Below are 14,450 nucleotides of genomic sequence, written 5' to 3'. Positions count from 1 at the left end.
AATAGCAAAATCCGCAACATCTCTGTTATCCAATGCTATGCCCCAACAGAGGTATCAGAGATCGAGAAAGAAGATGAATTTTATGCTCTGCTAGCTGAGACTGTTAAGAAATCGCCTAAAAGAGATCTTATTATTATAATGGGTGACTTCAATGCTAAGGTTGGTCCAATCAATGAAGGTGTGGAGCACGTCATGGGAACCCATGGTGGAGGTCAAGTTAATGATAATGGTGAAAGATTCATTAACTTTTGTGATGAATATGAACTGGTCATTGGAGGTACAATTTTCCCTCATAAGAGATGCCATAAGGTTTCATGGGTCTCCCCTGATAATGCAACAGAGAACCAAATAGATCACATAGCAATTAGCAGAAAATTCACAAGGTACTGGCCAGAATAATCCTTGATAAAATAAAACCTTCAATAGATCTGCAATTGAGGAAAGAACAGGCTGGATTTAGAGAAAACCGAAGCTGCATTGATCTCATCAACACCTTACGAATCATCATTGAACAAAGCTTGGAATGGCAGAGCCCCCTGTACTTGACCTTCATAGACTTTGAAAAAGCCTTCGATTCAATTGACAGAGAATGCATGTGGAAAATTTTAGAAATATACAGCATTCCACCAAAGATCTTGAACCTGATTAAGGGCTTGTATGAGGGGTACAAATGTCAGATAATTCATGATGGAGTATTGTCAAACTCAATGAGCATAACATCTGGTGTAAAGCAGGGATGCATTCTGTCACCTATCCTCTTTGTTACTGTGTTGGACATGGTCATGAAAATGTCACTGAGTGGGAGGAGAAGAGGCATTCAGTGGGGGATGCAGAAAAGACTCGAAGACCTGGATTTTGCAGATGACCTTTGTCTTCTAGCACAGAGACACAGTGACATGAGGGAGAAACTGAGGGCGTTAAATGAGATTGCTAGGAAAGTAGGCCTGAAGATAAATGAGGCAAAAACAAAAGAGATGGTGCTCAATGTCCATGGTGGGGAGAGCTTTGAAATAAATGGGAAGAGAATAGAGAGGGTGGACTCATTTGCTTATTTGGGCAGCATTGTAAATCTGGAAGGGGGTACCGAGGATGATGTCAAAACTCGCATTAGAAAAGCAAATGGAGTCTTTTCACAGCTGTATACAATATGGAGGAACAATAACATTTCGAAACAGACCAAGATACGAATTTTCAATTCAAATGTAAAGTCTGTCCTCCTTTACGGGTGCGAGACGTGGAAGGTTACAGCTGAAATCAATAAAAGACTCCAGGTCTTCATCAACCGGTGCTTGCAAAAGATTGAACGTGTTTGGTGGCCAAATGTAATTTCAAATGAGGAGCTCTGGCACAATACAGGACAGACACCCATAGACATTGAGATCAGAAAGAGGAAATGGAGGTGGATAGGCCATACTTTGAGGAAAAGAGAGGGAGCAATTGAAAAGGATGCCTTGCAGTGGAATCCCCAGGGAAAGGGAAAAAGAGGAAGGCCAAGGATTTCATGGAGGCGAACAATAGACAGCGAGCTTGGGAAGGTGAAGAAGACATGGCGAGAGGTGAAAAGAATGGCGGAGGATAGAGATGGATGGCGGTTATTCGTGGATGCCCTATGCTCCAACCGGAGTTACAGGAATTAAGTCAAGAGTAAGTCTTGACAACATTATTATTAAATGATGTGAATTTGAAAAAATGTGCCCTGGAGTTCTTCAAATTAATGTTTTGTGTTGTTTCTTTCAGAGAGCCTTGACATTCTCGTAAATGGAATTAAAATTTCAAATGAAACGTGTAGAGAAACAAACAAAAAACTATGAATTTGCTAATCACCTCACATTCATTATTGTCTAGTCTCTCATTTCTTTCTTCAACGTCTCTTCTTTGAACCGCTGTGACAGTTCATGTTTACAAAATCATAGTGTTTAGTTCAAATCGTAAAAGTTCATAAGGTAATAACATGCTTTGCAAATAATGAACTGATAATGAGGAAGTAACGAAGCACAACGGTTTAACCACTGATATTGCGCTGGTTATTGTACATTGCTATAATAAATTTATCATGAAACGCATTTTCATGATAATGGTAATGATGCTATTTATAATTTTGATCTAATGCATGGATTACAATCCTTCATGTTGAGAACATTATGAACTCACTTATTCCTTCCTTCCTACTACAGTTAAAGTATAGGTGTACTAGTTGTAGTAAGCTTAGTCAGCATTAGCATTCGATAAAACCAATTAGCGGCCTGCGCTCCGTGCTTAGTCCATTTTCATTTTTCAACTCTGAACGTCGGGTCGGGGTGATGTCTGACGATTCGGTGAATAAAATTTCGTGATATAAATTAAACACCTTAACTCAAGTTTACATGAATGAATGATTTTTAAACCTTGTAATTTATTCTAATGCTCAATCCCAAAATTCTGTGTGGATAACAGATTGAACAGAGAAAAATCATAACCTTCCGTCTAGAAGGACTTTTTGATCTATGAATATAAATATTAATAGTCTACACGGTATACTGGAGAATCCTGATTTTCATTTACTCTCCTGAATTTGCTTCTTTTGAAGCTAATCTAGAATAAATCGTAGATAACTGATTCTGATACTAAGAATTTTTATCAATTCCTAGTTGAATTATTATTCTGTTGAACATGGAGAAAACTGAACCTGATGTGAGGTTCAAAAACTTAGTTGTAGTTTGGAAAAAACTATGTTTGTTTCAATGATTCCATAGCCAATTAGGAGAAGTATGATCAAAAATAATATTCTTGACTCCCTTCTAATTAAAAACGATAAAATGATGTTTTTCAAATACTATGGAAAAATATGCCAACTTGATAAGTTGTTTGAATTACAAATTCTCATTTGATATTGACTGGGAGAAATAATCACACTCAATTATTATGAAAAACAAGGTCTCAGCAAACATTTATTTATCAGAAGAATATTTCATCATTATTTCAATAATTGTTGCACTCTTATAAAATATCATTGTTCGTTAATAATTCTTCAGAAGAGCTTTCACCAAATAATTGTTGAGGACACGTTGCACACTGTTACTTTCAACTACTCGTGCGACAAATCTCAATCTGAATGCTGTAAACGTCAATACAAACATATTTTCACGCAGAGATCAAAGTGAAATTGGTCACTGGAGTGGCATCTGACAATTCTGTTATTTCGACAAAATAAAATATCAAAGAAGAGAAAACGAAATTGGGTAGGTGTGGAAAGTGTTTCAATGACAAAGTTGCGGACGTCGTCGAATATATTGTCAGAGGCTGGGCAGCTGGCTTCGAGCACTTGACAGGGCCACTGATAGAAAATGGGGGTTGAGTGATGAAGAGACAAGAGAAGTTTGCAAGGAGGCTACGAAGGGGACCAACCTCTTTTGGGTTGTGTGTTGTGTCACTCTTATGTTGGGCGAGGCAGTAGAAACCACCATCCATTATGTGTGTCACTCTCTCTTCTACTTCTCACTCTCTGTTCCTGTCTAGTGGCCGCGCTCAACACTTTCAAAGTACAAAGCAAACTAATCTAACCCTGACGGTAACGAGCCTTTCTCAGTCAGCATTCTCAGTCATTCGACAACGACATCGATGCCGAAAACGCCAATTGGCCATAACTCGTCTTCGAATTAACAGGCAGAGCTCTCTCATTTTTCCATAGTAATTTCAATTGCCTTCACTCAGAATCATCTCAGAATTGACTTACCGGCATAATATTCTACCAGGTACCATATGAGTGAATGCTTTCTAAAGTTTATATTGCATTGCAAAGAGGATACAATACTGGTATACAGAACTGGCTACAATACAATAAATCAATAGGACTAGTGAAATTCAAATTATTGTTTTTTTTTCAAAGGCGGGAGTAGTATTGGTCTCTTTTTGATAATATTGACCAAGCCGCTTCACATCTATTATTTGTGTTTGCAATAAAGTTACTACCAAATTTCACTTCAGCACCTTTTATCCAACTTCCATACAGTTACTATACAGTTCTATACATTACTATAAACAAATTTATCTCTCTTATTCATTGTCGTATTCTTAAACTTATTCTAATACATTTTTTGAGGTGAATTCCCTCATTTCAATAAAAAAGTCAGTGATCAGTTCAGTGAAAATATAATTCTGATGAGTTCTAATGGAACTATTTTCACTCAGTCCGACCGAGCAAGTATGAACTTATGGGAATCATATTATTTCCCACTGTACAGGAAATGAATTTTCACTACCAGTCACTTTAACTGATACTAATATGTAAGAATACGGCTTTATTGAGGAACGTAATGTGATAAATCGTTTTGGTGAGTGATACTATAGAATAAGAAATCTATTCTATATAAATCAAATGTAATAACTGATTTACGTCACCTATATTATGTCTTCTGGTGATATTCAATCATGTGGCGTGTAATAAAATTAATATGTGCCAGGAGTAGTTTAATATTTCATGGCTGGTGCTTATTTGAGTGATTGTCTACTCGACCGTACTATTTTGAAGCTATTATGAAGTTATTAATTATACTATTATTTTATAATGTTCATACATGGAATATTCGCCTTCTTAAAATATGACTGATTACTCCCATCATTGATCATATTCAGAGGAATAATTTCTATCCTTGGATAGTTGTTGTTGACAAATGATAGAATTATTAAGAAGTATGCCATCAAATATCCATTGATTCCATAGTAGTAATGGACTCGAATTCGTTATTTGGAATAATACTATTAGAATCGTGACTGAGAAATCAAAGATAAGAATTCTTTTCATTGAAACTTACGTGTCTTGGAGGTAGCCGAAAATGTAATTTCCAATCAATCCTCCAACACCCAGTAGGACTAGGGCAAGGGTTGCAAGAAAATCACGATGACACACCATCTCCCACTGGAATAATTGAAACAAATCAGATGTTACAGTCCAAAAAGCAATATAGTACTTGATAAAACTATGATAAAACTGCAAATAAATAGACATCTATAAAAATCACTATCTCAATTCATTCCAACTGCTCACTCCCATAATAATGGATATGCTTCAAATATCGGTATTGGCACGATCAGATGAACTAGATTTTCCAAATACAAATTGATTTTATATTTCACATAAATTCAACTTCGTAACTTTCTACTTTATTCCAACCAGAGTAATCTATTCATTGTGACTGTTTGAGATTGACTTGGGTGACTTGTTCTCCTCATCTCTCTTCGTCTGGTGCTCGGAACATAATAATTCACACTCTTTCATTTGGTGATCCTCTTTTAAACTTCAAAGAACTCTCAAGTTCGCCGCTTCTTTAGAATTATCGTTTCTTCTATTAGTCGTATCTTTATTTTCCTTATTTCCAGCCTATCAATGATTGTAATACTTAAGATTCAAAACTTTCAATTCATTCTGAATTTGTCTATAATAGTCATTGATATAAAATCAACTCGAGCTTACGCACAGACAATATGATGTTGTCAATGTTAGCTTTTTCCTTTATTATTCGAGTACATTATTGAATTAATAAAACTAGCATTGGATTGAGTTTTATATTATCAAGTTGAATCGATTTTGAGTTTTATAAAAGTTTTATAGTAAGAGAAATTAGTTTGAAATGATTAATGTGTGATCTTAAATGATGGTATTTATATTGTTATCCATATTCAATTACGTATTTATTGAATTAATAATAAGATTTCATCAATCTAAAGAATAATCAATTAGATTCAATCCAATCCGGCATTGAATCAATACAATTGAATTGGGTAGAATTAATGAAAAATGTGGAACCGAAACTCTCATGACGATGGAAAAGTCCAGTTTCTCCTGGAAAAGTGAGCTTTGTATCATCATTATAAACTCTTATCAATCTACCTGATTTGCTAAATGAGTTTTTCAACATTGGACCAGAGTGAATTTCATGAAATAAACTGCACTTTTCTAGGAGAAAATCATTTGGCTATCTATTGATAAAAAGTCTTGATTTATCGTCACTGGTGTGATTAAGGCTCAAAGAGATCGGTCGTATCCTCTCAAGGGGTGGAATTGGGATTCCTCATAAACTTTTTCCGAAACAGTCAAGTCATGTAAAATTCTGAAATCTAGTTACTTTTTCCCTTCACAATAAAGTATATTGGAAATTCCTTTGTGAACCCAATGCTCTAGATTCTACTCCTTGAAGCTATCCAACCACTTTCAATCACTATCCAATTCCATGTAAGATTCAAGAACCTTTTGGTGATAATTATAAGAGCACAGATTTCATTGCATATCGATGGAACCACATTGGAAGTTGAGGAGTCATGCTCATATTGAGCGCAATATCAAAACTAATATTTTCGGATAGAATCTTCAACTGTCTTTGTAAGTGGAGTTATTTGTAATTGGATTGAGCAAGGACTAAAATAATTGAATTTATCGAAGAATATATGATTGGTGCTTCTTTATTAATATTGTTTTATTCATTCCTTGTTTCAGTAATCAAAATCAGAGTTTTATATCTACAAAAGGGTTCACTTATCATCCATTCTACTCGGTATTAGAATACCTATAGCTGTGTAAATTCTATGACATGAAAATAGGACTCATATAACTTGGCAAATTTTTACAAATGATATAATGCATCATCATTCTTTCAAAACAAGATGTGATAATTGTTCCAGGCATATTCGAGCTCTGTCACTTTTGAATAATCCGAGGCATGAATTCAACCACAATTCAATATTTCTCCACGTTAATATCGTTAATACGTTACGTAACCATACGGTTGACTATGCGGTTACTTCAGATTGAATTAATCTCAATTTGATTCCATGTTTTCTGATAGTCATCATTTGAACTCCATGCTCCATCCAGTAGCCTAATGTGAAGGAAAAGCAATACTTTTTGCTCTTATTCAGAAGTATTGAAGTTATTCTCAGCTGATTTGAAGGCAGTTGAATAAGATATAGAGGTGCATTTTCGTTTGTGCGTAAATTTCCGCAGTCGACGACGACAAGCATTGTTGACATTCATACTGTCCAAATCTCGAGTGTGCTAAAACAGCTGATCAAATAACTTCTCATCATTTGTCTTTATTGACATGTCGAATTAAAGATTTCTAATATTATCAACATATATTGCCATTTAAAAATATAAAAAGGTATAAGCTCAACCTGCCCCATTAAAACATGATTGAACATAATCTTTCAGGTTATGTAGCTTAACTGAAATCTACCCAATCCAATCCCAATCTGAGATTCTCTCCCTGTCGTGGTCGACGACGGCATTTACGCACAAACGAAAACCCAGCTTTAGAACGTTAGACGATGCTGGTGAATACAGTACATGATTGTACAAGGAAATTTTCAAGTCGAATCCATATTTTTACAGTTAATAAGATCCATGTGGAATAATGGATAGAGCTCTCAGCATGACAATATTTGAATCATCCGAGTGAGTTCGAATCCTAAATATGATCAAGTAAGTCCAGCTGGACATATTACGATTCCAAGCGTTTTTAAAATATAATTTGTATTCAGTGCGCAACTCTCTCCCTGCGGAGTTATTCACTCGACAGAAATATTAGAACGGGGACATTCCAGTGTGCGATGAAAGTCGTTATGATGTGGTTGTTCCTATTTGATGGTGTGATTATAAAGCAGATAACCATTGGATAAACCAAACACTTCATCAGGGAGTGCTTGAAGCAACGTGTTGAGAGAAATGTACACGTAGTACTTCTTATAAGGAGAATGAGGAGTGCCAAGAAGCATGAAATTATGTAACCATGCATAGGCAATTGCATGAAACGTACACCAGAGTAATCATTGAGAATAATGGTACTGTAGCCTACTAGTAGCTAAGTGGACAGTAAACCTTGTTATTCAAGTATAAATAATTTAAAATTTGAATTTTTTCACGGGAAAGATCAAGATTTGAAAAATATTTTTGAACAAGATACACAGATCTGAGTTAAGTAATGAGACATACATTAGTTATTCGGGTTGGGAATCTTTTAGTGAATCATCTTCTAGAAACTTTTGCGAAACGAATAGCACATGTTGAATCATTTACGATTATCATAACGGCGGCGATGGCTGAAAGACTATTGAAAATACCAAGATCGAGAGAAAAAACGTAATAATGAGGAGAAAGACATCCTACACAACTTTCAAGGCTCCAAGTCCAAAATAATTATGAAGTTCCTATCCCCCATTTAGAAATTGATGGAAAAAATCTCCTATTCTCTATAATCGTCTATCCCACAAAGTTTCAAAAATTCCTATTCATTCACTTGGAGCACTTGAGCAGAGTTTCATGAAATCTCATTTATTAATCGTTTATTTATCAACAAAAAAATTACTAGATTTATCCTGGTTCCATCTAGAACAATGTGCGTTTTCATAGTTATCTACATTTCCATAAAGATTCAAATAATCAAGAATTCAGTTTTACTCAGTTTTGAAGACTGATAATGGATTTTAGTGATGAACTGTCAAGGATAAATAAATACTGCTCACAGTCAATCCAACTTTCGGGACTTGGACTGTGACAGAACTCAATAAACTGATGTAAGAAATTAAAGCCTATAAGCATGAACAAAAGGTTTCTATATATATATACTGCACAGGCAGTCTGTGCTCGGTTGAGAAAGGTGACACAGTCTCCGAAAATTTCCTCATTTCTAATGTAAGTTTTTAAGTTTTTTCAATCTATTTATATCGTGTCTCCTGTTTTAATTTATATTACAAACTTCAAAGTGTCTTCTGTTATGTGCTATATATATATATATTATATATATATATATATATATTATATATATATATAATATATATATATATATATATCGCAAAATGAATTCGTTATATGAATATGAGATAATCAGAGCTATTTCTTCCAAATGAAAGAATGTTCACAATTCTATTCGATAATATTGACAGTTGATCAATATTTCAATATAAGTTCAAATTAAGCATAAGACAAGGAAAAGAATGGTAGAATCTTTTCGCGAATGATATCATCTCTTAATATTAGTCGTGTCATTGAAGGTTTTAGCTGCCGCTCCAGTACTCAATCATTTTCGAATGGCTTACTCCAACCTCCCTTATCAAATCATTCTTTGTTGTCTCTTGCTTATTGATCTCCCTCCGTTTTTTTTTCTGAATTACTAATTTTCTCTCGTGAATCATAAGATTCACAGATAAGGGTATTATTAATTAAGTTACTTTGTACCAAGAACAATAATAAAATGTTCATACTTCATTTCTATATTTATTTTTCTTTATAGTATTTGAAATAGTTCCACTTTCTCTCCAGCCTGGACACGAATCTCAGATTTCTTTTTAACTTTCTTCAACTTCCAATTTAAATATTCCAAAGAAGTAGTTTCACCATATACAGTAATTAACCGCCAATTAACAGTAATTAATTGAATTTATGTCTTGAAACCATATCGTGATATGTGAATGAACAATTCTGGTAATCATTCGGTTTTTTCGTTGGATCTACTTTATTTTTTCAGGTATAGATTGAAAGCATAGAGGATATATTATTTTGTACACAATCACAATTTGAATCCAAGAAATACTTTAAATCTATGCGTTTTTCTTGTGAGTGAATAGAAACTATTATTATTTTAATCTTTTCCTGCCTTCAACACTTCATTGCATTAAAAAAGGCAGCTCCAGCATAAAACAATATTGAAGTTAATTTCAAGAATCGAGGTATTAGAAGCAAGGCAATACATGGAGGGAAGAGTGAGGCATTATTCTCAGAATTTGTAATTTGAGAGTTGTTAACTATGGCTTATGGCTATGGACTTTCATTGTAGACATACCTGTACTTGTAATATAATTCAAATAAACTCTGTGTAGAATTTATAAACAGCTTGAAATTATCATCGATCGTAAAGGTCAGTTAGCAACCGATCAATGAATGCTTCGTTGGCAGTCTATGATAATGTCAGATAGATCGAGAATTAGCATTTAAATCAGAGGTCTGCGGTCACATCCTTTGTTAGTGGACATTGACTAATGGCATCTGAGTACGTTTCCATGAGCGAGCCCGCCTTTCTATTCGTACCAGGTTCCATGCACTTGAAACAGAATCTGGACCACACCACAATAAATTCAATCTCTAAAGCGAAAGGTATTTGAAGCTCTAGCATCAAGCTTAGTGGGTCTCTTCGAGAGCATTTCTTCCACAGAAAACGACAGATAAATCTGCCAAGTAGAATTATCAAGTCCATTTGCCATATTGGTAAGCTATTTCATTTGTTGACATTTTTCTCTAAGTTACGGCTTTATTCATCTGCACATTGAAGAATGAAATAATCCACTCATGTTATTTACACTGAACGCTTCTAAAATCACGCATTACTAAACTCAAGTATTGAGTTAAGATATGAGTTTTATTTCTACGCTCGGTACTCATAACATGTATATAATTATGTTCTTCTAAATAGTTTATGTCAATCCAAATAGTAACTAACTGATAGTTTTAATGTGAAGATCGTTACTGTCTCACTGTTCTCTCAACAAAGAATCATAATATTATATGAGAAGATAATACTTTATTACAAACGTCATCATCTATACCAAGATAGTATTTAAGTACATTGTTTTCAAAATAGTTGATACAGTAGTAGACCTATTTCATTTTGACTAACCCTTATCATTTACTCACAAAACTGACAATGAAAAGTATATCATGAAATATATTTTCAAATTAAATAGTACCTAAGACAGTACAGCTTGAAAGACAGAGAGCTTGACAGCTTGACAGTACAGACAGGTTGAAATGAGAATCGTAGATCATCACACTTTATAAGTTGAGGGATAACAAAATGACAAAAATGGATCTTTGCTTGGAATCTATTGCTCACCTATCTATACCCATCTATGGCTATTATTCAATTCAATTCGTTTTTCCACTTGGCATACAATACATGTACATGATTATATTTGATATTTAACAAAATATGAATCACATTTTTACAAAAACAGAACAAAGAACATATTGATGAGTGGAATTCCCCCATTGAAACTATGCGTCTGAGATTGGGGGACAGCAAGCAATATTATTCAATAAGTAGTTATATGGTATCATATTTACTATAAATTACAATATGTGTGATTGAAATTACAAAGATCTGGTGTGGTAAACTCACACAACTTTTCTTGTTCATTGAACTGTGAGCCTCATTCTTAAACGAGAATAATTTAGAGGAATACCATAATGACGATTGGCGGCAACATATTATTTTGAAACTACGATCAGACTACTGTATATGTCTATTTATAATTGTTTTCAGAGTGCATTTTCCTTTGTGTAAATTGTGAAATTCGATGATTTTTTTGAAAGTCGTCAAAACAGCTGTTCTACAGATGAAAATCTCGACTATGTGTTATTTTTATAAACTGCTGTACCTACCTACCTCATGCACGAGAAGGAGTTTACAAAGTCCATTTCTCAAGGATGGGGTGGACCCCATTAGTTTCCAAGGAAAAGACTCATGCTAGTTGATAGAGCTGATAAATAACTATACAGGGTATGAATTTGAAATAAATCAGTCAAGTTATTTTTGGGAAAATCGTGAAAAACTTGGTTTTTTAGTAATTATCCGCTATTTTTCTCAAGAATATTATGGAGCTCCTGCAATTTTTCAGAAATGAGACTCATGTCGATTGATAGGGCTTATAAATAGCTATCTATGGTATAAATTTGAAGAAAATCGTTAAAACCGTTTTCGAGAAAATCGTGAGATACATGGTTTTTTAGTAATTATCCGCCATTTTTCTCAAGAATATTACGGAGCTCCTGCAATTTTCCCAGAAATGAGAGTCATGTCAGTTGATAGGGCTTATAAGTAGCTATCCATAGTATAAATTTGAAGAAAATCGTTAGAGCCGTTTTCGAGAAACACACACACACACACACACACACACACACACACACACACACACACACACACACACACACACACACACACACACACACACACACACACACACATACACAGACCAACGCCCAAAAAACATGTATATGGACTCAGGGGACCTTGAAACGTATAGAAAACTTTAAATTGGTGTACCTTAATTTTTTTGGAAAGCAATACTTTCCTTACCTATGGTAGTAGGGCAAGGAAAGTAAGAATAAGATTCGGATAACAGTAGGTGAATAATTATTAGTGATAACATAATTGAACGAGCGAAGTAAGGTCTAAGATTCAAGTCAACGGTTTGGCATTTCACTTAATCTTTAAATGTTTGAATGTTTGAATGTTTGAGTGTTTGAATGTTTGAATGTTTGAATGTTTGAATGTTTGAATGTTTGAATGTTTGAATGTTTGAATGTTTGAATGTTTGAATGTTGAATGTTTGAATGTTTGAATGTTTGAATGTTTGAATGTTTGAATATTTGAATGTTTGAGTGTTTGAATGTTTGAATGTTTGAATGTTTGAATGTTTGAACGTTTGAATGTTTGAATGTTTGAATGTTTGAATGTTTGAATGTTTGAATGTTTGAATGTTCGAATGTTTGAATGTTTGAATGTTTGATATTTGAATGTTTAAATGTTTATATGTTGCACATTTACGGCGAAACGCAGTAATAGATTTTCATGAAATATGACAGGTATGTTCCTTTTTTGATTGCGCGTCGACGTATATACAAGGTTTTTGGGAATTTTGAATTTCGAGGATAATATAAAAGGAGCCTCCTTCATACGCCAATATAAGAGTAGAAGAACTGGTGTGGCGCACTCAAACAACTTTCCTTGCCGTTATGAAAATGCATCACTTGACGCTAGTGTACACGCGAATCTCAAGTCTACTATTCAAAGATCCAAGCATTCTGGTGACAGGACAATAACGCTGGAGACACACGAAGTCTGCTATCTCTTCATAGTGAACGATTTAATAAAATCAACAGTTGCAACTGTTTGCAATTGAAATAATAACATTTTCTCGAATTTCGAGCTTATTAACTTGAAAAATAACAGGCTTGTTGATAAAATCTTTTGATTGAAGTTTCAATTAATTAATTTCCCTAAATTATATTTTAACCTTAGTTTACGTACCTTAGCGGTTATTTGAAGAAACAATTACTCGTACATGATGAAGAAACACAATTAAACCTATCAGGACATGGCACTACTAGAAAATTTAAACTTTAATAAAAATAAAACTAGCTCTAAACATTAACTAATAAAATAAACTTGTAAACCTGCCCAAAAAGGGCGAAACATAATGACTACATCTTTACTCTCGTAGTGCTCCTAGCAAAGTGTCCTCCGAAACGTAATCTGGTCTCTCGACTGAGGAATCCCCACTACTGTATTTAGAAACAGGTCTCCTATTGGGCGAATGGAATCAATTTGACCAATCGTCGCGTGGCTTCTAGAGCCTTTGGACCAAATAGTAACTGCCAAATCGGTAGTTTGTTATAATTTCATTGCTTGCTGTTTTCCAACTTATCGCACTTTGTGTCGCGACAAGGAGGCTAAGTTTTAGAGATAATTCCATAATCTACATTCCTCGACGACTCGGAGCCACAATTTTTAAATATCCATCATGGGAAACTCGAAGTCATGGCCGTTCATAATAGAGAGAGAAAATAATTTATTTCGCTAACTCACTTACAATAATGGCTCTAGTCTATTGCGTATTAAATTTACTATTATAACTTGGGAAAAGGCCTGAATTAAAAGGAGTGCTCGGCACAGTACATTGTTTTCAAAATAGTTGATGCAGTAGTAGACCTATTTCATTTTGACTAACCCTTATCATTTACTCACAAAACTGACAATGGAAAGTATATCATGAAATATATTTTCAAATTAAATAGTACCTAAGACAGTACAGCTTGAAAGACAGAGAGCTTGACAGCTTGACAGTACAGACAGGTTGAAATGAGAATCGTATATCATCACACTTTATAAGTTGAGGGATAACAAAATGACAAAAATGGATCTTTGCTTGGAATCTATTGCTCACCTATCTATACTTATCTATGGCTATTATTCAATTCAATTCGTTTTTCCACTTGGCATACAATACATGTACATGATTTTATTTGATATTTAACAAAACATGAATCACATTTTTAAAAAAACAGAACAAAGAACATATTGATGAGTGGAATTCCCCCATTGAAACTATGCGTCTGAGATTGGGGGACAGCAAGCAATATTATTCAATGAGTAGTTATATGGTATCATATTTACTATAAATTACAATATGTGTGATTGGAACTACAAAAATCTGGTGTGGTAAACTCACACAACTTTTCTTGCTCATTGAACTGTGAGCCTCATTCTTAAACGAGAATAATTTAGAGGAATAACATAATGACGATTGACGGCAACATATTATTTTGAAACTACGATCAGACTACTGTATATGTGTATATATAATTGTTTTCAGAGTACATTTTCCTTTGTGTAAATTGTGAAATTCGATGATTTTTTTAAAAGTCG

General features: G+C 34.2%; 1 protein-coding gene across 1 annotated transcript in view; it reads right to left on the bottom strand.

Annotated features, from left to right (window-relative positions):
* The window catches only part of LOC111053198 (beta-alanine transporter), a 208,593-nt gene that overhangs the window by 38,050 nt on the left and 156,093 nt on the right, over nucleotides 1-14,450 (bottom strand). The window contains exon 3 of the mRNA XM_039429322.1: nucleotides 4,791-4,894. Coding sequence (XP_039285256.1) covers nucleotides 4,791-4,894 — 104 coding nt within the window. The remainder of the gene's footprint in view (nucleotides 1-4,790; nucleotides 4,895-14,450) is intronic.

This window comes from Nilaparvata lugens, chromosome 5, assembly GCF_014356525.2.
Source record: "Nilaparvata lugens isolate BPH chromosome 5, ASM1435652v1, whole genome shotgun sequence".
Classification (NCBI taxonomy): domain Eukaryota; kingdom Metazoa; phylum Arthropoda; class Insecta; order Hemiptera; family Delphacidae; genus Nilaparvata; species Nilaparvata lugens.
This window is presented reverse-complemented; position numbering and strand designations above follow the sequence as displayed.